This window comes from Mercenaria mercenaria, chromosome 1 (genome assembly GCF_021730395.1).
Source record: "Mercenaria mercenaria strain notata chromosome 1, MADL_Memer_1, whole genome shotgun sequence".
Lineage (NCBI taxonomy): Eukaryota > Metazoa > Mollusca > Bivalvia > Venerida > Veneridae > Mercenaria > Mercenaria mercenaria.
The window spans coordinates 101,301,578-101,326,252 of record NC_069361.1 but is presented as its reverse complement, the minus strand read 5'-3'; the positions used below and the strand labels follow the sequence as shown (position 1 = coordinate 101,326,252).

General features: G+C 34.8%; 1 protein-coding gene across 2 annotated transcripts; it reads right to left on the bottom strand.

The window, feature by feature from the left end:
- Window positions 1-3,801: 3,801 nt before the first annotated feature.
- LOC123528727 (uncharacterized) lies at window positions 3,802-15,797 on the bottom strand. 2 transcript variants are annotated; one of them, XM_053518814.1, is made up of 10 exons: window positions 15,684-15,797; window positions 13,150-13,307; window positions 10,327-10,444; window positions 10,126-10,226; window positions 9,395-9,536; window positions 9,159-9,253; window positions 8,273-8,378; window positions 7,717-7,801; window positions 7,229-7,421; window positions 3,802-4,142 (listed from the first exon to the last, which is right to left on the bottom strand). In XM_053518814.1, exons 2-10 carry the CDS (start codon window positions 13,288-13,290, stop codon window positions 4,011-4,013), a joined length of 1,113 nt encoding a protein of 370 aa, XP_053374789.1. In that variant the 5' UTR covers window positions 13,291-13,307; window positions 15,684-15,797; the 3' UTR covers window positions 3,802-4,010. The 2 variants fall into 2 exon arrangements, with proteins under 2 accessions (XP_053374789.1, XP_045164629.1); XM_045308694.2 differs by having other exon boundaries at window positions 15,548-15,685.
- Window positions 15,798-24,675: the final 8,878 nt, after the last annotated feature.

Here is a 24,675-nt window from a genome sequence, read left to right as displayed (position 1 = left end):
TCATTTTAACATATTTCTGGTTTGACACATAAACTGGAAGTATTATTAATGTGGAATAGAAACATTTAAGTGTTTGCCTAGGGTAATAATTCTTGTTTCACAACAGCTGTCGACATAGAAATTGAACATTTAAAGCTTATTTTAACAAAGAAGCCAATTGTGTGAGATAGGAACCGATTTAGTTAGAACTGTAAAAAAATGACGAAGACTAGAACTGGTAAGCATGTTTTATAAATTACGCGTTTTGTTTATAAAATATTTCTTATAGCTTGTAGGCAACACCGTCTTCCTGTCGATTATTTCTGGTCCTGTGGATGTCATAAAGGAATTCAACTTAATCTTGTACTGGAGAGCGAGAGGTGTGTTGCATATTTCATGACTTCTCATGAAACAGACGTAATCAGACCGAGTTTTTTTTATCATGTTTTATCATTTTGTATAGGTTAAATTGTTTTCTTTGCTTCCAAAGAATGTTCTAATATTTTTATCTCAACTTCTTTGTTTTTACATCATCATTAAATTAAACCATTCATTATGTTCAGTGTACAAATATTTCTGCATCTGAAACTTTATCGATAAATTATGTTATCACATGTTTGACGTCGCGGGAGTGAAATAAAGCCATTACATAAATTGATAATACACTAGTGTAATAACGACGTCGTTTAAAGTATCGGAGACGTTGGTCAAATTGACCTGTCTATAATAATTAAAGAGAGAGAGATCATCTTTTATTATAGTGACATATTTGTATGGCATCGATATTTACATATAAAATATTACAAATTGTAAACACCCGGCCCAACGGGCCTATATGTCAACTTTCATAAATATTTAACAATATTTCACATATACACACACTAAAAGAATACAATAGTGAACATGGACATTTTAAATTTAAAGTGCTTAAATAATTGTTAAGCTTTTTCGTTATTCATATATATTTGATGAAATAATGTAATGATATCAGTTAAAGAAAGCATGGTATAAATATTGTTGTTTAAAGAAAGTAGAGTGTTTATGTTTCGGCAGGAAAAGCTTACATGTGGTAAAAAGAATATTACATTTGTGACTTTCCACACTGAATTTTTTAAATTCGTTAATAAAATTGATAAAATGCTCGGCAGAAAAAAAGAGTTTAGCATTTATATAAAGAAAGCCCAAAGTTTCACGTGACATTTAAATGAGCTTCAGGAAGACCCACTTACTCCCATCCGATACACTATAATGTTAATCAGTTGAAATAATTTATCTCTCCAGCTTGTTCCGTATTTGTGATGGTTATATGGCTATGCAGTGTGAAGTTTGTTGACGTATTTCCTCAACAACAATATGGTAAGAAATTTCTTTCAGTCATATTTCACAGTTAAAATAATTCTATAAAAAACAAGAGCTGTCTCCGTAGGATGACACATGCCCCCGATGGCACTTTGAATGAATAGTTATGGCCGATGTAAGAGTTTAGGACCTTTGACCTACGGAGCTGGGTCTTGCGCGCGACACATCGTCTTACTGTGTCACACATTCATGCATAGTTATTTTAAAATCCATGCATGAATGACAAAGATATGGACCGGACATGCCCATCAATGCACTATCATGAAAAATGATCTTTAACGTCTAAGTGTGACCTTGACCTTTGAGCTACGGACCTGGGTCTTGCGCACTGCACGTCGTCTTACTGTGGTACACATTCATGCCAAGTTATTTGAAAATCCATCCATCGATGACAAAGATATGGACCGGACACGCCCATCAATGCACTATCCTTTAACGTCTAAGTGTGACCTTGACCTTTGAGCTACGGACCTGGGTCTTGCGCACTGCACGTCGTCTTACTGTGGTACACATTCATGCCAAGTTATTTGAAAATCCATCCATCGATGACAAAGATATGGACCGGACACGCCCATCAATGCACTATCCTTTAACGTCTAAGTGTGACCTTGACCTTTGAGCTACGGACCTGGGTCTTGCGCACTGCACGTCGTCTTACTGTGTTACACATTCATGCCAAGTTATTTGAAAATCCATCCATCGATGACAAAGACATGGACCGGACACGAAAATTGCGGACAGACCGACAGACTGACAGACCGACAGACGGTTCAAAAACTATATGCCTCCCTTCGGGGGCATAAAAATTCAAGTCCTGTAGAACTAAATGTACTCGTAGATAGCGACATACCTAGTCCCTTGACGGATTTATTTGATATGGTAATGCATTGAAATATCTAACAACCGCCCAATCGCATAATTCAACTTTTATAATATTGCAGATTGGCCACCAACACCCCCAAATCGGCCAACAACACCCCCAGGATGCTTCTATAACAACAACCACCACTTTCCTGGTACAATGATTGAAAAGGGGCGTGATGGAAACTGGTGTTGGGTCGTTTTCTGCGATGACGATGGTAAACTTCTTCACGGAGATGATTTTAACTGTCTGTCTACAACTACGCTACTACCCACTACTTCGCCACCGAGAAGGAAATGAACTCTAATCGAAGATTAAGCGTTATACAGTTTATTATCATTATTTGTAGAGCAGTAGTAAATGATTCTTTAATGGATAAAACACGACTTACTTTATTTAACAATACCTCATGCTGTCTGTATGGCATTTTTTTTACCCGAATGTTCGAAACCAGTAATAATCTGAAGTTCTAGATATTTCTTTTTGTTTAGTTTAAAGTTACACTGATACAATATAGATCATATGGCGACTTTCCCAGCTTTTGATGGTGGGAGAAAACCCCAGGTGTCCCTCCCATAGACGGGTACCTGGGTAGTTTTCAAAAGCCAGTGCGATTGAGCTGTTATGATATTTTTCTTGACTTTTTGTCGAGTTTCCACTGGCGTTTTCTTGTTCCTTTACTTTCTGCAAAGGCATTGCATACACGAGTATAATTATGGTTCATTAGGGTTTCTTTTAATAAAATATATAAATTGACATGAACAATTCTGTGCTTATCATATCGTGCCTTTTGTTACCATTTCATGGGTAGGCGGAACAACTGCCATTTGCGCTGTCCGGTTAATGTGTAACATGACTGGAATTAAGAGTAAAGGTTTATGTACAATCAGTAGGTTTAAACTCCCATTTCAGTCATAACAAGGAGGTGTCTTGCTGTGCTCCTTTGTTGTTGTTTTTTTGGTCATCTTTTGTCATCATATTCATTACGTAAACGCCTGTATAAAAAGTGATGTATAGTTTCGTCTTTATAGAGTTGTTGGGTTTAACAGCACACCCACACAAGTGTAGATTATATGGTGACTCCTGCTTTTGACGCTAGAGAAAGATCCCAGGTGCCCCTCCGTTCATCGTTTCATCACGGGTGAGTACCAACCATCGACCTTCCGTAGGCCAATTGGATGGCTTTCTCACACGAAGAATTCAAAACCCCAAGCCAGGCTCGGACCCATATCGGTGAGGGGCCAGTGATTCTAAATCAGTGAACTTAACCACTCGGCCACCCACCCCCTTTGTTTGGCGAAGTTCCTGAGACGTGGCTATTCTTAATCTTTGTCAGGCGAACGAAGTATCGCAGTACTGCAAATATGTTAGCGACCACTGAACGCTATTCTATCTAAATTTGTGTTTACTAAACCGTTACAGAACTTACATTTCCAATGGCGCTTCGATTGCCATTTTATAAATGTTCAATAGATCACTATTTGCTGGCTAACTACATTATGAAGGATTTAAGTTACCTTCGCTTCTTACATGCTACGGCGTTCCTAAGTGTCCTAACCACTTACTTACAAGACTGTTATCTAATAAAAACAATAACGCAGTCATAATTGGTAAATTTAATTTATTCTACAGAATTGGTATATTTATTTCAATCAACATAATACTGTGGTAAAACATTTCACCTACATTTAAGGTGTGCGAATTCAATTAAAAGTAAAGTTTCATGATACTAAAAAGCGCAACTTCGTTCCCGCGAATACGCCACAGAAGTGAATTTAAAAGCACGATAAGGTAAAATTCAGTACATCTTTTATGCGCTTGTCCTTTCTTCGTCTTTCATGTGTCTGTCAGTGTGTTTATTCATGTGAACTATTTCCCATTTCTTCATCCACGGACCGGGTAAGGTTGTGTCAAATTCTGGGTCTTCGCCAGGTGCAGGATTCTAAAATTGAACAGAAAGAATACATGTTATGTTAAAACACACATTCTAACACGATCCGATTCATTTTCCTATTAAACAAAGAAGGCTAGGAACAGTGAATTATTAAACAACAATTCACTGTTCTGACGTCACAACTATTACGTCATTGCGTCAAGCGGCGTAGCTGCGCGCTGGAAAAGAACCCGATTGAAAACGGGCAAATATTTAATGCATGCCGACAAGGGTGTACTTTGAAGTCCTTGATAACGTGTTAGAATCGCAATAATATATCTCATTTAGTGATTTGCTCTTGAATAAATCACTGTTTGTCATTCAGATGCGTAGCATTATATATAATTCCTTCGCATCTGAACTCCAAACAGTGATTTATTCAGCGACAAATCACTGATGAGATATATTACTTCTTAACTAAAGGTGCATATATACAACAGGGGTCGGTGTGAAGGATCTTGCAACTTTTAATACTTCTCAGGAATCGTGTCTACTATTTTCCTGCTTGAGTGCGGTCTATGTTCTAGATTTAAACTATCATGCCTCTGGCGGCTGTTAATTTTCCCAGCTCTTATCTCAGTGTTACTGTATGTTTTGAACATGTATATGATCATGTCGTCCATTCACTATTTTGCACAATAAAAATCCGTTTATGCCGGTGCTAGAATGCGTCAAACGTGTTGCGCATTTCATTTCCTCTGACGAAAGATTCAATCAAACCGAGTGTGCTATAATTTTGCTTGGTTGCGTTCTATACTTCCAACGGATCTTCCTATAGATTTAATTTTGCTTGATACTGAGGTGTTGTTTGTTACTTTGAATCCAATATCGCAATAAGCCCGAAGAGCCTGTTATTTTCTATAGGTGATGTACTATACTATATGTGTTTCGACATGGATTGCAGTTACAAAATAAAATCTGTTAGAAGATCCAAGACATTGACGCTAAATCAGACTAGATCTATGAACGATTTAGGAGAGAGAATTGTTGAAGAGAAGTATCCGATACGAAATCAAGATTCCTGCCAAAAATGGTATAATATCGTTTTATTAATTTCCCCAAGAGTCTTGTTTATTTATGACTGTCATTGAAGTGAATGTGGATAGTGTTAACAAGAAATATCTTTAAAAATGATAGTCGGCGAATTGTAATAAGGAAAGAAGTTTATGAATTTTTCATCTAACATTCATCTTTCATCTAACATTTTTCAAATTGCAAAACTAAACACCGCACTTTAACAATTTAATGGTTCTCTTTTAATTTTTCGCAAAGGTTTCGTAGGGTTGCAATTTTGTTTCGTTTATCCTTAGACGAATAATTACAGCAGTAGTTTGATGAAGATTCATGAAGCGGTTCATGAGAAGAGGTCATTAAACGTGTTTATATTTTTAGCTAAATTGGTCCCTATCCCCATTTGTAACAAAATAGCAGGAGACCTTACGATATTGTTACACATAGAGTTTGATAAAAATCCATTACATTCTAGTGGTTAATGCGAAGAAAGGCATATCTACTTTTAGCTATACTGGTCCCCAAGTTCCTATACAAAGAAATTTGGAAGAGGACCTTATAATGATGCTCCAGACCAAGTATGACAAAGATCCACCAAGCTGTTCATGAGACGCTGTATAAATAAAATCTGGAAAGTAGATCCCTCGGAAGCACCGAAAACAAGGCAAACAGTGAAAATTGCAGACTCGGTTTGATTGAGTCTGTTCATGAGCAGTAATGGAAAATGCAACACTGCCCACGCCCCCTAGCACCGAATGATCCAGAAAAACCAGAAAATATTACAACACTGAGATGAAGTCAAAGGCATTTCTAGTTTTAGCTCTAGCAGCCTCTAAAAGGGGTCAAATGTCCCAGCTGAACAAAGTTGGCTGCGGGCCTAATAAAGATGCTACAAATCAAGTTTGATTAGAATACATGAGAAAAAATCAATTAAAGGATTTTTTTATTTATTATTTTCATTTATTTCCTAAAATAGGCCAACTGATCCCACTTTAACAAATGCATATTCGCTATTCATGAATCTTTGGACAATGACGTCACACCATAAAAAAAGTGAAGGTCAAGCAAAACATACAATTGTAATTATTTCAGTATTTCTGTTTCATAAGCAAAGGTTGACCGTAGTCATATTACATAGATAAACTGTATGCTGCGTACCTTCATTTCTGTGTAATGAGATTCAGTCATTATATAGCATATATATAATGAAACAGATTTCAACTGAGTTCAACATTTGCATACCATACTAAAGAAAAATATTCATATATAATAAATCAGTTAAATAATTTATAACAAATATATCAAAGCAAACAAGTACTCATTTTAATATGCAATCTGAATAAGTCACAAAAGCAAGAAACCTTTTCATATACAGACGACAATTGTAACAAGGAAAATCTTTTAAAAAGCACTTCTCTACATAAAAGACTCATCACACCCTTATTCAAGTGATACGCAGACCGTATTCAGCTCTTTCTTTAATTTGATATATGTTGGTATTTGAACAGGTCTTTATCATATTTATTAAACTTACTTATCATTTTGAGATATATCAATATTCTTGCTAAATATACCGAGCCAAAGTTAGCTTTAAAACTGTGAACAGCGTCGTTTAGGATAAACACTTTGTCTACATTTCACTCAGCGTAGCACAATCAACAGAGTGAAAGAAATTGACACTCTCGTCCAATCAGGCAGAGTGTTGCATAAATCTTCCATTTTGATAAATTATCTATAATGCGTTATCAAGCAGTTTGATTTGCAAACTGAAGTCACGTGGCATAGGTAACGAAAACGAATTTAGACGGCGTCGCCGAAAAATCTGACCAATGCCACAAATATTTAGATCTCGGTATTGCTGAACAGTAGCATAATGAACGGATCAGTGACTAGTATTGACGATGCATATTAACTATCACCACCACCTTGAACTTGGGCGATAATGGTGCTAGTAAATTAGGGTTAAGCGAGATTTAAATCTTGAAAAAGCAAGTGTACGGAATGTACTTCAGCATTGACTTATCAGTTTCAATACTTTTCTATACTAATCATGCCTTATTTATTTGCCAATGATTCAATCTTACATCGGCAACAGACTCCTTCTGTTTAGAATGGCGATCAACGGCATCGAATTCTGTCCAATCTATTTCCATATTCAGATTGTCCCTTGTTCTCATCAAAACAGGCTTCTTCAGACCCCAGAGGCCGTCTGGATCATTGGGACGCTGCCATCGCAGATCGAGACTCCAACGAACATCATTCGAAATATTTGGTAAACTACAATATTTAAGGTTCAAGAAATGTATGAAAAATGTTTTTGGTTTAGAATATATAAAAATACACTTTATTGCCCTCGATTTTATCTGATTTCGTTTTAGGTCAGGACTTTTAGTAAACTAAAATGAATTCGCGGTTTCTATGACGTTAAGTAAAATACATAGTTTCAATATGTTCTGCTACGTTTGATACAATTAAGTGTCACATACAGCAATATCAGTTGAATACAACGGAATAATGATATACTGATAGTGAGGGTAGTTATGTAACATGTGACTTCGTCACAGTACATTACCTTCGATGCGGTATGAGATTGCTGAACAATACAAGGCCACCGTATGGTATAGGACAGGTTCTAATGTCGTTGTCAGGATTCACACCTTAAAGAAAAGTGGCACTGGTCACCATCTGATCATTATATTACTAAACGTATGCCATATTAGATTTGGCTGACATACCGCAGCTTTTATGTTCCGATAAAGGCAACCTTCTGAAATAGGTTAAAACAGATGTGTCCGGCTGCAGGGCCAGGCTTCACGACAATTTTCATAAAAGGTGATACATGTACCAAAGCAAACTCCTTCATAAAGACACTTAAGCTGAATTCTATATCAAGGCGACGAAAGCTGATCTGAACTTTTCCCCAATATCAAATACAGACTTGTAAGGATACAATGGACAAAACTTCTTTATTTTTGAACAACTTGATATTCAGTTATTCTATGACATTGTATTCGATTTCAAAATAATGTACAGAGGAAGCGGATGCGTTTATCATCCAGGACAATCCGGGATAAAACCAGTAAAAAAGCACGTACAAGTGAAGATGCTAATTACAGTAAAAAGTCAACCTAGTTTAGATTTCATTTCCTCCTCGTCCAGTTCAACATACCACGTGCCACCCCAGCAACATTTGTGCAACGCTACATGCCCTGACCTATGCCCTCTCTCCGCAAACTGTTAGTAGTAGGGTTATCAAAATAAATGGAGAGAAATAACATAAGCTTCAGTCTGCAAAAAGAGATTTTTTCACTTGCGAGAACGTTTTATCTTTAGTTACTGTTTATTGCACCGCACAGATCAAGTATGTATAAAAACTGACCAACGAGAATTGTTTATTTTCAATAACTTCAATTAACTAATTAGAATGATGCATAGGTATTAAAGTTTAACACAAGTATTTGGTGTTATAGATATTTGTCGTTTATGCGTGAACTTCACTTAGCCTAGAAGTAATTTCAGGTTCTCAATGTAAAAGGGGAATCAGTACCTATGCTTTTACATAAAGAACGTTTGTTTCACATTTATAACTTAAAGGTATATTAGATCCAAAATTCATATTTAAAAACATGAACAATTACTTCATATGTTTTTGTAACATAAAATTAACAAGTTTATGTGTACTTACAGTACTATGCAAAATGTTTAAAATAGTACACACTCTGTACATGTAGAGTTAAACACAGAATGAATGTGTACTTCCAGTAAAAAACTGGCTGTTTTTAACAATGAACTGTTGATGAATGACATTAGATTATGAATGAAGCTCTATATGCAGACTCAATTTATATATAAAGTAAATTTAAATACATTTGATGAGGAATTTATACATTTCAAGTAAATATCTGAAGATAAAATATTTTAGTGAAAGTGGCCATTGGATATCACAAAACACTTTCTCATTATCTTACAAAGTGAGATATTGCCAACTTCAGTTAATGTCAGTGATGTTCTTACCTGCAGACATCCATTCGCCTCATTTGCATCCAGTAATGGCACCCATGCAGTAGGAACTAGCATCTTATATGACTTGTTATCCAGATAGCCAGAGTCTAGGCACAATGAAACAATACATAATAAGGAAAATACATTATATTTCAACATGACTATGTTAGCCGGTAGCGATATGAAAATATTTCAAAGCTCTATTCTTAATCCCAAATCTTCCGCCTATTGCTGGTCTATATACATACCTTGGTGCCAGGGAACAGTTGTCGCCTCGTTTTGGGGTGTTTTAGTGCGAAGATTCCACACGGGATTTCCCGCAATATCTGGTCCTATAATTTGTTCAACCAGATTCAACAGGCGTTCATTTGCCCAAAGCTTCCTATAACCCTGAAAGACCGCAACATTTCCACCATAAAATAAAACTTAATCTGTCTAGTAGATCTTTAGACTAATGAAAAAAATTGTATGCAATAATTTTGATATTCACTTATCGAAGATTTATATAATCTTCTGCAGGTTTAGTTAACTACCACAAAAACGGTTCACTGTTCGTGTTCAGTGCCAGCCATTACATAACTTACTTAAATTGATTCAAAAGAATTTGATTAATTGGTGATCTAACATCTGAAAGATTTTGTATGATATTCGTATTTCACAAAAACAACATATAGATTTAGAATTACTTTAAAAATTAAAAACTGTTCTGTTGTTCTAGTTCCGATGGTCTTCCCAAAACGGTGCAGTATTGTTTTTCAGAATTTATCATGAATTAGCGAGCCACGCTCAGGGGCATCTGGTGGTTTTTCCCTGGTATTATATTAATCAATTGTATCAAAAACAACAAAAGCACTTACACGGACAGTCTTATTCAATATGAAATAATTACCTACCATAGGCATATTTGGAACCTTGTGTAAAATAACGTTTGCACCAGGAAAATCTGGACAGTCTTATTCAATATGAAATAATAACCTACCATAGGCATATTTGGAACCTTGTGTAAAATAACGTTTGCACCAGGAAAATCTTCCTCAATTTTGATCAGTCGTTGAAACAAACCATATTTTTCGTATGAATCTGAAATAAAAACAATATTTCTCGTAAAAATGATTCAATGCAAACATAAGTTTTCAAATTTCATCATAGCAAAACATATACAACAACATGTTTACCTTACCTTTAATTTTACCAGCTTCAAACAACTTTTTTGCCAGATTATCGACTAGCTCCTCGGTTGTTTTGCGACACTCGTCCAGTTCTTCTTTAGTGAAGAAGTCTGGAATAACAAGATACCCCTGCAATAAAGATTGTATACACATAAAAAACCTTCCCACGCAACATATAGTTTGTTTGCCAAATATCTTTTGAATAAATTGATCAACAATTTTGAAAATTTATACCATATTAAAAGATCAGTTGTTCATAGCATGTCAAAATTACAGCAACATTACCATTCTAGAAAAAAATTAAAAATACGTAATAAAAGATAATAAGACATAAGTTTAATAGATTCGCCATCATTTGTTTGTTTCTATCAGCATTTTAGAAAGTGACACGTGGACAAATTCTACCGACAAAACTTCTGCGATTAAATCCCGTACAGGTCAAAATATTTCGTACGTGGTACAGGATAACTCATTCAAAGAAACTAATGGTAAACAAGCAAATTCGATGAATTGGTATCCCCCGCCGAAAGGATTTGTGGTGAGGAATGGCAAAAAAATATATCCGGCAAAAAGTTAAGGATGTTAAAAAGAAGCAAATAATTTCATTAGTCAAAATCAATTTAACAGAAAACAAATGTTTAATTAAAGAGTACATAATAAATGTATGATACTTTGATCCTGACAAAAGAATTTATTTTGAATGGGATATGCTTACTGTAATAAGCTTAGCTTTTAAAATTAAATGCAGATAATTGAAATGTGAGCTTGTAGTTTAACTGGAACAAAATATTGTCTTTGAGTGGTTTGGCACCAGGTGTTGCTGTTTAACAAGTTCATTTGAACTTAAAAGAACAGATGTCCTTAAGAGACATGTTGAAGGTTTGAACATTTAAAAAAAACGAATGGAAATATATATATCTATATAGATATATGTATATATTAATTTTTTAGGGGGTGGGGATGCGGGGGAACGGGAGAGGAAACAAAATTTCACATGTTGATTATAAATATTGATGGAAAATTAAAAATGAAAAAAAGGGTAAAAGGGTGAAGTTGGGGGGGGGGGGGGGGGGGCAGAGGATGCATGATCAGTGGTGGGCATGACTGGGTGGAGGAGTGAGGTGGGGGAATGGGTACAACCTGCATATTGATAAATAATCATGGAAGGTTTGAAAAATATCTAAAATACGAAATGAAAAAAAAAAATTATTTTTTTTTTGGGGGGGGGGGGGGGGGGGGGGGGGTGTGACCAAGGCAAGTGGGTGACCAGGTGTGGGTGCGCAACCTCACATGTTTATAATAAATGTTCACAGAAAAGAATGAAAGAAATTTAATGAAATTCTGCCAAATGGTAAGTTTGTTATGTACAAATATGTGGATTTTTAAACAATTAAAGGGCAATAACTCTGAAGTTACAGAAGAAATCCGTACGAAATTGTGTGTGCACAACCGCATTATTGTGCTCTAAATTCTGTTAAAGTTTCATAGTTCAAGGTCAAATATATCAAAAGTTATGATGCAGAAATTGCCATATCTATAGATCTATAGTACCCTATATAGTTAACACTAGAAACTTCTAAGGGCCATAACTCTGGTGTTACTTGGGCAATCTGTCTGTAACTTGATGGGCCCCATAACCTCATAGTGCTGAACATGTATATGAAGTTTGTTTGAAAAAAATCTAAAATAAGGAATAATTTTTTTTTTTTTTTTTTTTTTTTTTTTTTTTTTTTTTTTTATGGGGGGGGTCAGGGGATCGGGAGGGGTGTAATCAAGGTAAGGGGGTGACCAGGTGTGGGTACACAACTTCACATGTTTACCATAAATGTTCATGGAAAAGAATGAAAGAAATTTAATGAAATTCTACCAAATGGTAAGTTTGTTATGTACAAATATGTGGATTTTTATACAATTAAAGGGCAATAACTCTTAATTTACAATAAATCCGAACGAAATTGTGTGTACACAACCACATTATGGTGATCTAAATTCTGTTTAAGTTTCATAGTTCTAGGTCAAATATATCAAAAGTTATGATGCAGAAATTGCCATATTTATAGTACCCTATATAGTTAACACTAGAAACTTCTAAGGGCCATAACTCTGGTGTTACTTGGGCAATCTGACTGAAACTTGACGGGCCGCAAGAACTCATAGTGGTGAACATGTATATGAAGTTTTAAATAAATATTCCCAACCATTTCCTAGATATGGCTCCGGACGGAAAAGACGGACGAACGGACGGACAACGCCAAAACTTTCGTCGGGGGATAATAGAATTATCATTTGCATTTAATACGGAACTTTAGTTATTTTGTTATTTTCCAATGCAAGATATACTTTCTACATCAAACTGGAGTATGTATACGAAGCTTTTCAACGTGTCCGCGAGCAGCCTACTGATACACGAAAGGTCTGACACTAATGTCGTTATTGTATGTTTTCATAATTTGATTTTGTTTTGATATTACTTATTGCAAAAATTGGGTGTGGTAGTAAAATGCATCGAATTATAAGATGGCTTAATTGTCGCCTGTCGATTCATGGAACGTTAAGGAACGTTAAGGAACTAGCAAACAGAACTGTTAAGTGTATACTAAAGTCATGATAAACACATAATAAAACATTTAGTAAATGAACCGACAATATGCTCTTTCCTTGTTTTCAAAACATCTAATCGCGTCATCAAACAGAAGGTTAAAAGTACGTGTAAAATTATAAGCTACTTTTTGACAATTTAATATATAAATCATCAAAATAAGAGGTCAGTATTTTTTACAATATTCATGATGACAAACATTAATCTACTACGTGACAAATTGAACATAACCCACCTTTTCAAAATATTCACGTATTTTATTATCTGGCTGTTGACCCGGTTTTTTCTTCTTGCTCTGCGGCAGCATAGCTCGTTCATCAAACAATTCTGGATAACTTTCGTTGGTAACCCCACTTTCCACGGGTATTCCCGACATTTTTAATTTTTTAACTTCTGCAAATAACAATTAAATCTGAATATAATAAAAGAAGACAGTGTAACTGTCTTTCTCAATAGCACAGATAACAAGTTATCTCTTAAGTGACTTCATAAATTCAACCCTTTAAGGTTAAAAGACACTAGTCTCGTCTTGCTTTCTGCATTCTGCAAATGCTTTGAATACATGTGTGTATTGTTCTTATATACCGTGCCTTCTGTTACCATTACTTGAGACGGTGCCACACTGTCTTCCATTATTTCTTTTGACCTTGCTGCCTATTTCTTGAACTTATGCATTTCTGTGTAGATGTCTAATATCTTCACATTCAAACAAACACTGCCACGAGTTTATTTTTGAGTAAAATGCGTTATTATACAGCGGCTACTGGAACTCGGTCCGTCTGAACTAAAAAGATAACGCATAGGACGACCTGCAGCTTGTAGTTTCATTTCAAGCATCATTGCCTATTAAATGATGATTTTTTTAAACTGCTCAGTGTTCCTAGCCAACTGGTTGATTTGAAAAAAAAAGCATATAGAATAATTATCTTGAACATTCTCAATCAGGCTAATTCAACATTGAACTTGTCACGACCTTATAGCCACATGTAAAGACAGAGCATAATCTATTTAGTAATGACACTGTTTAAGTCAGTGACTGGTCTTTTCGGCAAATCTTGACACTTTATCTACAAGAGGACCTAGTACTTCATACACTATGATATAAAACATTAAGTAAACAAATCTGGCAACAGTCTGGTCCAGTTCAATTGTCTCCATAGGTCTATAGGTAATTGTCAGTTAATTTAAAATATTATATGCATTTTTCGCCTGGTGAACAAAAATCAGTTACAAATTTTATAATATTTCAAAGTATTTAATTAAAACAACAAAATGTTGATCAGAATATATACAACATAATTGAATTCAGGTTTATCTGTCTGTACGACACTTATTTTGTATCTCTATTTCTTTGTTTCCTAGTTGTTTGTTTAGTTTCATTATGTATGTTTTTAGTCTTCTCATTCGGCTTATTGGGATAGCTTGTTTTATGATTCTTTTAGTTACCATTCAAAATTTAGTCGGAATGGCAACGATAAAATATCAGATCATAATAAAATAAACTGTCACAGGCCCGGATCCAGAAATATTTGATTGGAGGAGGGGGCACCAGTTTAGAACAAAGGCGTCACCGGCGAGGTGCACAACGCCGACAGGGGGTAGGTACGGGAGCAGGGCCTCCGTATTTGGGGTAAGAGTGGGGTCTCCTCCCTGAAAGTTTCTAATATACAGACCTGTATGAAATGCTGGCCTCTAATGCATTGTTTCTGTCTAAATTTTGAGGTACTGTATTTCCCTCATTTTAGTGGGGTCAGGTGGTTATCTCCCTGGAAAGTATGAAATAGTGGCCTCTGGTGCGTTTTGGGTCTGAATTTTGAGAAAATGTTATTCCTTTGCTAAAATAGTTTGGTGCAACTTTGATGAGTATAGGTCACTTCTCAGCCAACATGAGGCGGGGGCAAGGGCCCCCTCGGTCCGGCCCTGGATCTGGGCCTTCGTCCCGATAATGCCGAACGAGTAAGGTTATTATCGTCCAACCCCTTTTAGGGACAAGGACACATATCTACACATCAGGGTAAATGTTCTATGAATGTGGCTATTATGTGGCCTACTTTTTTTTTTTATCTATGTCCGTGTTGTTATATAGATCTATAACAATACTTAAAACATTCAAAGGTACATGTACGTTAGTCCAATAGGACGTTTCGGGATAGCCTTACTCATTTGACTTATCGGGATGACTTATTTTATGGTCTGATACTAATTTCACAGTTGTTAACTCTCTTGACGGGGCAGCGACAGTCAAAAGTTCCGCTGTCCCCAAATGTCCTATTATTTACACTAGTTTCGGGACAGCGTGATAACTTTTGATGTCGCTGTCCCGTACAGAAAATATCCTCATCACAATAAGCCAAATGACAACTCTAAAATATTACTTAAACACTGTTAAAAGGGTTCTGAAACAGAACTAAGCGAAAGAAACTGGACCATGTCCCACATGTTCACACATCACGATTATAAATAAAAAGTAAATTAAGTGAATTCCCCTTAGAGTATAAAAGAATGTTAGCATACTGTATTCAACCTGGTTTATCTTATGACCCAGATTTGGAAGAACGATCAATTTGAAACACGTTGTTGCACTATAAACTTTTAAAATAAAGATAACGAGAAAACTGAAATATTTCACTTACCTTGTTTGTGGTAAGCCTGTTATTCGTGATCGGACACTAGTTTATCACAGGTGTAAGAAATCGATTTTGACAGTCGACCGGTTGTTTATCATTTTACCGTACAAACGGCGGTACACAATAAAAGGGACATAATTACGTATTTAAGGTATCCGATCCACAAAGGTAGCAGATAGCGGTTTTTTCTAGTACTTCGGACTTCCGAGCGATGTGGCCAAGTCAGACGGCTTCCGATATCTTACGAGATGCAGACCTGAAAATAAAAAGATACCGGTTTACATCTTACTTGAAGAAGAAATAAAATACATAGTAAACTTCATACAAAGCATAGATTTTTAAATCCACAAGCCACCTGAAAGACAATTTCAGCCCGCGAAAATACATGACATTTCAGCCCAAATTAGCCATATCTCCAACTGGCCTTAAAATGTAAGGAGAAATGATAGAGCCAAATGGCCACTTGCATTCTGTACTCAGTTTCAAGTATTACTTGCAGAGCTGGACAAAAATACCTGTCAACCGATTACTTTTTTCACTATTTTCAACTGTGTGAGGCCTATATGACATTTGACAGTTCACGAGACGCTCAATGCTGACAGTGGTATATATGTGTAGCGTGCACGGTCTAGCTCAGTATATTAAATATAATATAATTTTCCTATGGGCTTCCTTGCCGAATGATTGGAAAACAAATGATTCTTAAAATGATTGGGGAAATATAAAATAATTAATGCTAATCAATCTATCTCAATTTAACTGATGACGAGCACTCAAAATTAGCGGATGGGATCTCTTGTAGTATGGCGATTCACAACAAACTATGCCTGAGGTGAATACCATACATTAAGATTTTACCTAAATACCACCAGATGTCGAGTTCCTATCGTCGTGGAACTTAAACGGAACGCAATGTTCTGAGTAAGAACCCAGACTATGATAGGAGGTCAAGAACCCGATAGTATTTGGCAATTTATTATATTATTTATTTTTCAGCGATGTTATTCAGTCGGTAGCTTGGCAGATTCTGATCACTTCGTGATGCTGCCCTGGTATTTATAACCTTTTTCCCAACTGTAATTAATGAGCGCTCAATGATAATGACAAAATCAAGCTCCTTAGTACAATGATCATCTAAGTGCGTAATTTGACTAATCTTTGTATATTTTCCATTATTAACGCTTTAATATTGGTTTTATAGTAGTAGTAGATAGAACTTTCTCTCTTCTATGTATTCATGAAAGATTAATGTTTACTTAATTAAGTCTACTGAATTATGACGACTCATCGGTGGGTCGAAAACGTGGTGCGAATATTTTAGGTACGAATCTTAAGGTATGTGACTACTAAATCAAATCAACATAGGTATCTCGCCACATATGCATTTCAAGCATATTATATGAAAATGATGCCATCAAGCTTACATTCGCATCTGCCAGAATTTTATACTTTCTTTAATGGTTGTGATGACTGTTCAAAGATTGGTCTAGCAGTTTATCAGTTTATATATTGTTGGAAAAATAAAAAGACGATCATCAACTAGATATGAGCCTCTTAAACACTTCTGGTACAGCTCATCGAATGCCATTTTGTCTCAGTCAGGTTGGCAAGTCTGTTTTTCGTGGCATGGTTGTAGGCTGCGAGTTTACCAGTTTCGGATAGGAAACGTTTGGTGGTTCTATCCTAGTGTCCGCCTGTGTGCAACTTATTTTGAATACTATTCAGAATATCTAGTAAATTATGAAATAACTTTTCAATTTTATAACACAGCAACATATTTACTTTTTGGCATATAAGTAGACTCTACCTGATTAAAATAAACAGCTCACAATCTTATCTTTACAACAATTAAAGGTTTGTTTTTGTTAAATAATGTTTTTGTAGGTTAGTGTGATAGAATATCCATGTTTAGCGTAGAAAGTTATTGTGATTTAAATTTTCACATTAAAACAATACAAATTTTGTCTCCATATTGGGCCTAAAATCTCAAAATCAAACTGTTACATGTACCATACACACTCCAAAAAGGACATCAAGAAAATGCTATTTATAGGTTACAACTTTGTTGGCTTCTATTGACCTAACAAATTATTGAAATGATGATACTGTCTTTGGCTGGCAGTTTCGTGTAAACATGGAGAGCAAGTAAGGTGCTTGCCATACTTCAATAGGATTACATAAAAGAACATTATCTTATTTGTGCCGCAAGTTCAGTCAGGTATTTTAAACAAATGGACAGTGATATGGTCTACAGTTGCTCATAAGATATTCGTGTGATTAAATGGCATTGGAGACTATGAATGAGCCGTGCCATGGGAAAACCAACATAGTGGGTGTGCGACCAGCATGGATCCAGACCAGCCTGTGCATCCGCGCAGTCTGGTCAGGCTCCATGCTGTTCGCTTTTAAAGCCTATTGGAATTAGAGAAACTGTTAGCGAACAGCATGGATCCTGACCAGACTGCGCGGATGCGCAGGCTGGTCTGGATCCATGCTGGTCGCACACCCACTATGTTGGTTTTCCCACGGCACGGCTCAAATATCATTTTCCATTTCAAATGTATTCACTACAAGGTGACCTAGAACCGAAAAATATTGAAGGAAAAAACCATGACTCAAATCTGATATCAACAAAACCTGTTGCACACTCATCGTCAAACTAAGACCCGTCATCCTTTTTTATATCTTCAAGTGTAAAACATGTTAATAAATAAAAGACTGCAACTTAACTTTCATGGAATAATAAGTTTAAGTATCGTTATTTGAACTTTGTAAGTTCAGTATCACAAGAAAATGTTTATGCATGAATAAAGCTGAACATTGCAACCTTTAACAAGATGTAAAGGTAAACTTCTGCAGAAATGATAAAAAATCAAACTTTGTTAACTAAAATAAATCAATAATAAAATAAATTTCCGTGCTCAGGAAAGCCATAACATCAGTAACTTTATTCCTACAATTACAAAAATACAAAATCACGACATTTACTAATATCTGCATCAAATCAGTACTTTATTTGGCATACATGTCTGCTTCATCCCTTGTATAAAATATAACAAGAAGCTAAAAGAAACAAAAAGGAAAATAACGAGTTAAGCAACATGATATGAACTGGTGCAAAATTGACTGCTAGTCTACAAAAGATGAGATGATTGTCAGTACTTTCAAAATTTGGAACTGAATGGCCTTTTTAGATTCAAGCTTTTCTTTTACGTTTACTACCAAGATGTTGATCAACTAAGTAAACCGTTGCTTATTTCACTTGAAACTTATAGGCGACTGGTAGAGTATTTTGAAATTCTGTCAATAATAAACTCAATTACGACTGGCACAATATGTCTGGGTTGAGAGGAAGAGGTAGAAATTTTAACTGTAAACAAAGCAGCAACAAGTTTTATCCTAGGATACTGTTCAACTTATAAGAAGTTTATATTAATGTCCTCAGTTTCCATAACCCATGATCTGTCAGTTTATGATTTTTTTATCAATAATAAACACCACATCAAGGCATAACTATCTGGCATTTCTCAGCTAACCTGTTTCTGTTTGATATTTCCTACCCTCATTATGCCTACATTTCATCGCAATGCTTTTCCAGAGTTCAAAACATTTAGCTTTTTAACAACATCTAATTTTTCTCACCATCATATTGACTTGAAGTGAAATTATTGGTTGCTTTATTAACTTGGTACTTCTTATTCTCCATGTTTTAATTTTGGACATTTGGAAATGCTTACTCAACAGGGCTGTTATAGTTAAAAGCGTTACAATTGTTTACTCCCTTCTGCACATTATGTTTGGTAATTTATTGGGATATATTGCAAAAATCATATATGTCAGTAAGTTTATACCACTGGTCACTTTCACAGCACCCAGAGAAAAAAAAATTCACTTAAATGTGTGAATGGTTTGTTTTCATAGACAGAAAACAAAAGAGATGACCATTTGCATTTATTCCCTTTTAAAACATCAATGCTAACATATGAAAATTCTGAAACAAGAATGGAAAGAGTTACTGTTATAAAAAACAGCATCATTTTTATGTCATCACAACTTGACCTAGATCTTGTACATTACGAGGGTCCTGCAAAAGTTCTGTTTCTTAAGTTCTACGTTTTATCAAAATTATTGTTATTACAAACCTTCAAAGTATTCCCCCTTTACCGAAACACATTTTTGCAACCTTTTACCCAATCGCGAAAAGTAGATAAATAGTCTTTTTTGGTTTCTGTTTGAGACACTGATAAATGGCGCTGCCAAGAGAACTTCTGGAAAAAAATATTTCCAGAGAGCATTTTCTTAAACTTTGGAAATAAAAAAGTCGCAGGGACTCAGGTAAGGTGAATAAGGTTTCTAACTACCTTTTCAAAACTTTTTGCTGGACCAACCTACTATCATACACTTTCCCTCACTGCTAAAATCTTCATCTATTCATATACTGATGTAAAAAGTATCAATGGTATTTTGAATAACAAAAAAGTGAAAGCCCGTGAATATAGCAATTGTTCATTTTCTTCGTCTTTTTAAGAATTTGTCTTAAGATGAGTTACTCCCTTTTTTAGCATTTATACATAATTTCATGTTCGAAAATAATCCCGCATGTCATTTTGAAAAGGTAGTCTGAAACAAAGATTTAAGATAACCCATATTAAGTACCAATGAAATGTGAGTGAGTTTCCCTTTTTGATTGTCTGCAATAGCAAAAGTCTTCAAAAGAATGATAGCGACAAGATTAAATTGATCCATTTTGAATCGAATATATTCGAACAGATGAATAAGATACTTTTCTATTATAAAACCATTTCTGATATAAGACTGAAACCTATATGGCAAGTTATTGTTGTTAAATACTCTTCAAAATAACCTATATTTTCATATACCATAGAACCTCTTAAACACTTTTAGAAATGATACGAGCGACAGACTCGTACTGCTCCTAAAAAGAAAAAAAACTGTTATCAAAAAGCAAAATTGAAAGAAAACCTATCAAAGCCCTGAAATAAATTCTTTTCAAATTTAGAAAAAAAGTGTCGGAGAGAAGTTTCACAACAGATTTAAAGCAACAGTTAAATTAAAGTTATTAAAATTTCTACAGAATTTAAATTGTAGAAAGCAGTTTCATCATTAACTTTCCAACATTATTACACACAGCGTTAACTTAATTTGAAGACAACACAAGATTTTAAGTTTTGATCAAACCTTTTTTCTCAAAGTATATCTGTAAAGTAACTTTTCATTGCATCATGAATAATACTCCGAGTTTTACCTTGCGCAGCTAACAATAGTTATGAACACTTTACCAAAATTCTAAGTGTTTAAGAATGCCACCTTGAACCATCAAAATGTTTCAGTACTTTTTAACTATTGATGAGTATTTTAATGTTCAGTTACCTGTCCAGTTAGGGTCCTATTACTGTTACATCAATTACACGCTATACTTTAACTGTACGAGGTCTCTGTGGGGATGGTAACAGGACACCTAGCTATGCTTTAGGGATTTTGTAGGCAGCGGTCATCTTTTTATTGCAAGCAGGTGCTAATGTTGGTTATCGTCGTGCTTTATTTGGTTATTTAACCAAGATAATATCGAACAATTTATATGATCATGGTTTAGATCCTTCGAAAATAAAAGCCCGGCAAAACTAAATACATGTACTTTGAACATTCTGCATGTAATACCATTTAGCTTACAGTTTATTTTTTATTTTATATTTACTATCATCCTACGTTTATGTTATTGCGAATCCATGTCTTCTTAATTATCACCAAGAAAAATACTGTTGTTCGATTCAAAATTAATTTAAAAAGTCAGCACAATTGGTCATTTATTCAGGTTAAATTGTACACAAGTCTACGTTATTTAGACAATTACCGGAAGCCTTGTTTTGGTCAGGCACTGCAACCACTTTTTCTGAAGGCTTCCATAATAAGAAATGACCCTGCCTGCCACATGCACCGAAATTTAGACATGGCATTTTCAGTAACATAATTAACATAACATGTCATGCACCAGAAATATTCTATTTTATATATTTTATATATTCTTAACTGAAATGCCGAATACCATTCTAAAGTGACACATTTAGCTAAACACTTTGTAAAATATTCCACACTGAATCGCTTGAATTTCACTAAGATCATATATTTGTAAACATTAGCTTTTTATCTTCATTGAATCTTACGGTTTTTAGCCAATCTAAGGCCAAGAAAACCCCCAAAAACATCCCAGCTAGAACTGACGTTATTCGTCTCGAAACCGGATGTCTATAATGTTAGTGTCATGAAATTAGTGGATAACTATCACAGGAAAAGTTCTCAAAAGATAGTACGAGTGTGAAAATAAAAATAAATACATGTATCATGTAAAGTGTACATAAAGTTGAAGTGAAAGAATGTTAAAATGGTAAAAAACAAATACAAATAGTTTAATAGTTTAATAGGAAAATAGGGCCGACGTACATTTGTGATACATTTGAAGAAAAAACATACATGTTTTATGTTCATTTTCTATCATAAGAAAAAGTTGCGCAGTGCATATCAGTCAGTGGTCATTCAAAACGCAAATGGTCGTAAATAAAGGACTTCTCTGCATAATGAATGTTACAAACATTTCCCATTGAAAAAGGTGTGGTCCAAAGAGTAGTGTTAAAATATATTATGATTCACTGCAGGATTTACTGAAACGGCATTTGAATTCGCGGCTCGAACTGTTTGTCAAAATAGTGATCTTATGTCACATCACGCTGAAAGAAAATAAAGAATTAATAAAACTGCAGCAATTTAAAATTTACCAACTACAGATCAGGCGTCGCGAATTGCACTACATTATGAAATGTGCGTTGGGATAACGCTTCGGCTGGTAAGATTTATCAAGACTTTCTAGGAATCTTTTTAATGATATACTAGTATACCCTATATATTCATATAAAGGAAAATTTTAGCGAACACGTGGACATTATATGTCACAAGCTAAATAAAATTCAACTGGTACTGTAAAATTGGATATATTTTGAGAAAAAAAAAAAAAAGATAAAATGATATATTTGGCAGTGGACGCCGACGTCATTGTACGTTTTGGCGTCAATAAAGTGTGTGGCCGCTTGTTTGGAAGACACTAATGCAAACGAAAAACAATACGAATATCCCATTTGTTGTCTCAAAGAAGAAGTGAATTTGGAATAAATTGTTGTTTGGTAATAAGGAGGTATCATGATGGCATGCACTATTTGAATTGGGTGCATTAAGACACAGAGCTATTCCAAGCACAGTATCTGCAACGATCCTTTCGCCGATATTGGCAGTGAGTCTTCAGAACATCGTTTAAATGTCTCTATATATAACGTCGACATGATGCATAGCCGTGTTGCACATCCGATGTCGGCCCGATGTGACATGATACCAGGCCGATGTGACATTTGATACCAAGCCGTGTGACATTTGATACCAGGCCGATGTGAACTATATACTTACTGAAATGTTTCTTTGAACAATTCAATGGATTCAAATTCTGTATCGCTCTGAAATTAAAATTATAGTACTTTTCAAGGAGCTCTCTCGGTGGTTTATTAAAACAAAAAATATCAAGTCAAAACTTCACTTCCAGAGAATTCAAATTAAATGTTTCTCACAAAAAAAAATGAATTAAAATAGAGGATATATATGAGTGTCTTGTCATATCAAATCGGTTAAATGTGATTAATCAAATATTCTAATATGATCAGCAATTTAATACTGTCAAGGTTCATAAGAACATGTCTCCTTGACGATGTTAACTCTGGTATAAGTTTAGATGAAATTTCTTTTATACTTATGTTATTTGCAGACGACATGGTGATTGTAAGTAAAAAAAACCTCCGACTTGCAGAATAGCCTTGATCTTCTTCATAATTATTGTAATACTTGGGGGTTAGAAGTAAATCCAGATAAGAGTAAAATTGTTGTATTCAGAAAACGTGGCCCTCTTAAAAATGACGAAACATGGACTTATAATAATGTCCAATTAGAAACTGTAGATAATTTCAATAATCTTGGCACTGTATTCAGTTACACTGGAAGTTTTATTCTAAATCAGGAAACATTAGCTGGAAAAGGTTTAATAGCACTAAACACATTGCTTGTTAATACACGTGGTATGCAATTAAAACCTAGTACACTATGTCAATTGTTTGATGCCTTTGTTTGTTCTGTATTGAATTATGCAAGTGAAATTTGGGGTTTCAGTAAAAGTAAAGAAATCGAGAGAATTCATTTGAAATTCTGTAAGTCTTTACTCTATGTTAAACAGACAACTAGCAGTATGGCTGTCTACGGCGAGTTATGCCGATACCCATTGTATATTGGTAGATACGTAAGATCATAAAATACTGGTTGAAGATTGTTAACTGTGATAATGTTATTGTAAGCAAATTATATGAATCCATGTTGAGTGACTGCCAAAGAGGCAAAAATAATTGGGCAACTAAAGTAAAATCGTTGTTAGATAACAGGGTTTTTCAAATGTATGGATAAATCCTGACATTGTTAATGCTAATACATTTCCAGCGTTATTTAAGCAAAGACTTATTGATCAGTTTGTGCAGGCATGGTTTACCACATTATCTGGAAGTCCAAGTTTATGCACTTACTAATTGTTTAAAACATCTTATTGGATAAAATACCACTTAAGCTACGAATACCATTTACAAAGTTAAGACTATCATCGCACCAACTACGTATTGAAACTGGCCGTTATGGTAATGATAGAATTGAACATAATCAACGATATTGTATGATATGCAACTCTGGTGATCTTGAAGACGAGTACCATTTTATTTGTATATGTTCAGCGTATGACCAAATCCGTAGACGTTATATTAGTAGACATTATGTTTGTAGACCAAGTGTTGTAAAATTTCTAGAACTAATACAGTCTGTAAATTACGAAGTTGTATTTAAACTATGTAAGTTTATAAATGAAGCATTTACAATTAGACAATGTATAATAAATAGTCATAATTAGACATGTATTTACTGCCAATTTTCCCTAACAACCATTTACATGCCCCACTTTTATCATTATAAGCCATAATAGCATGTAATCTTAGGATTATATCGTACTGTTGTTCCTTTTCATATGATAATAAATGTGATGTCCG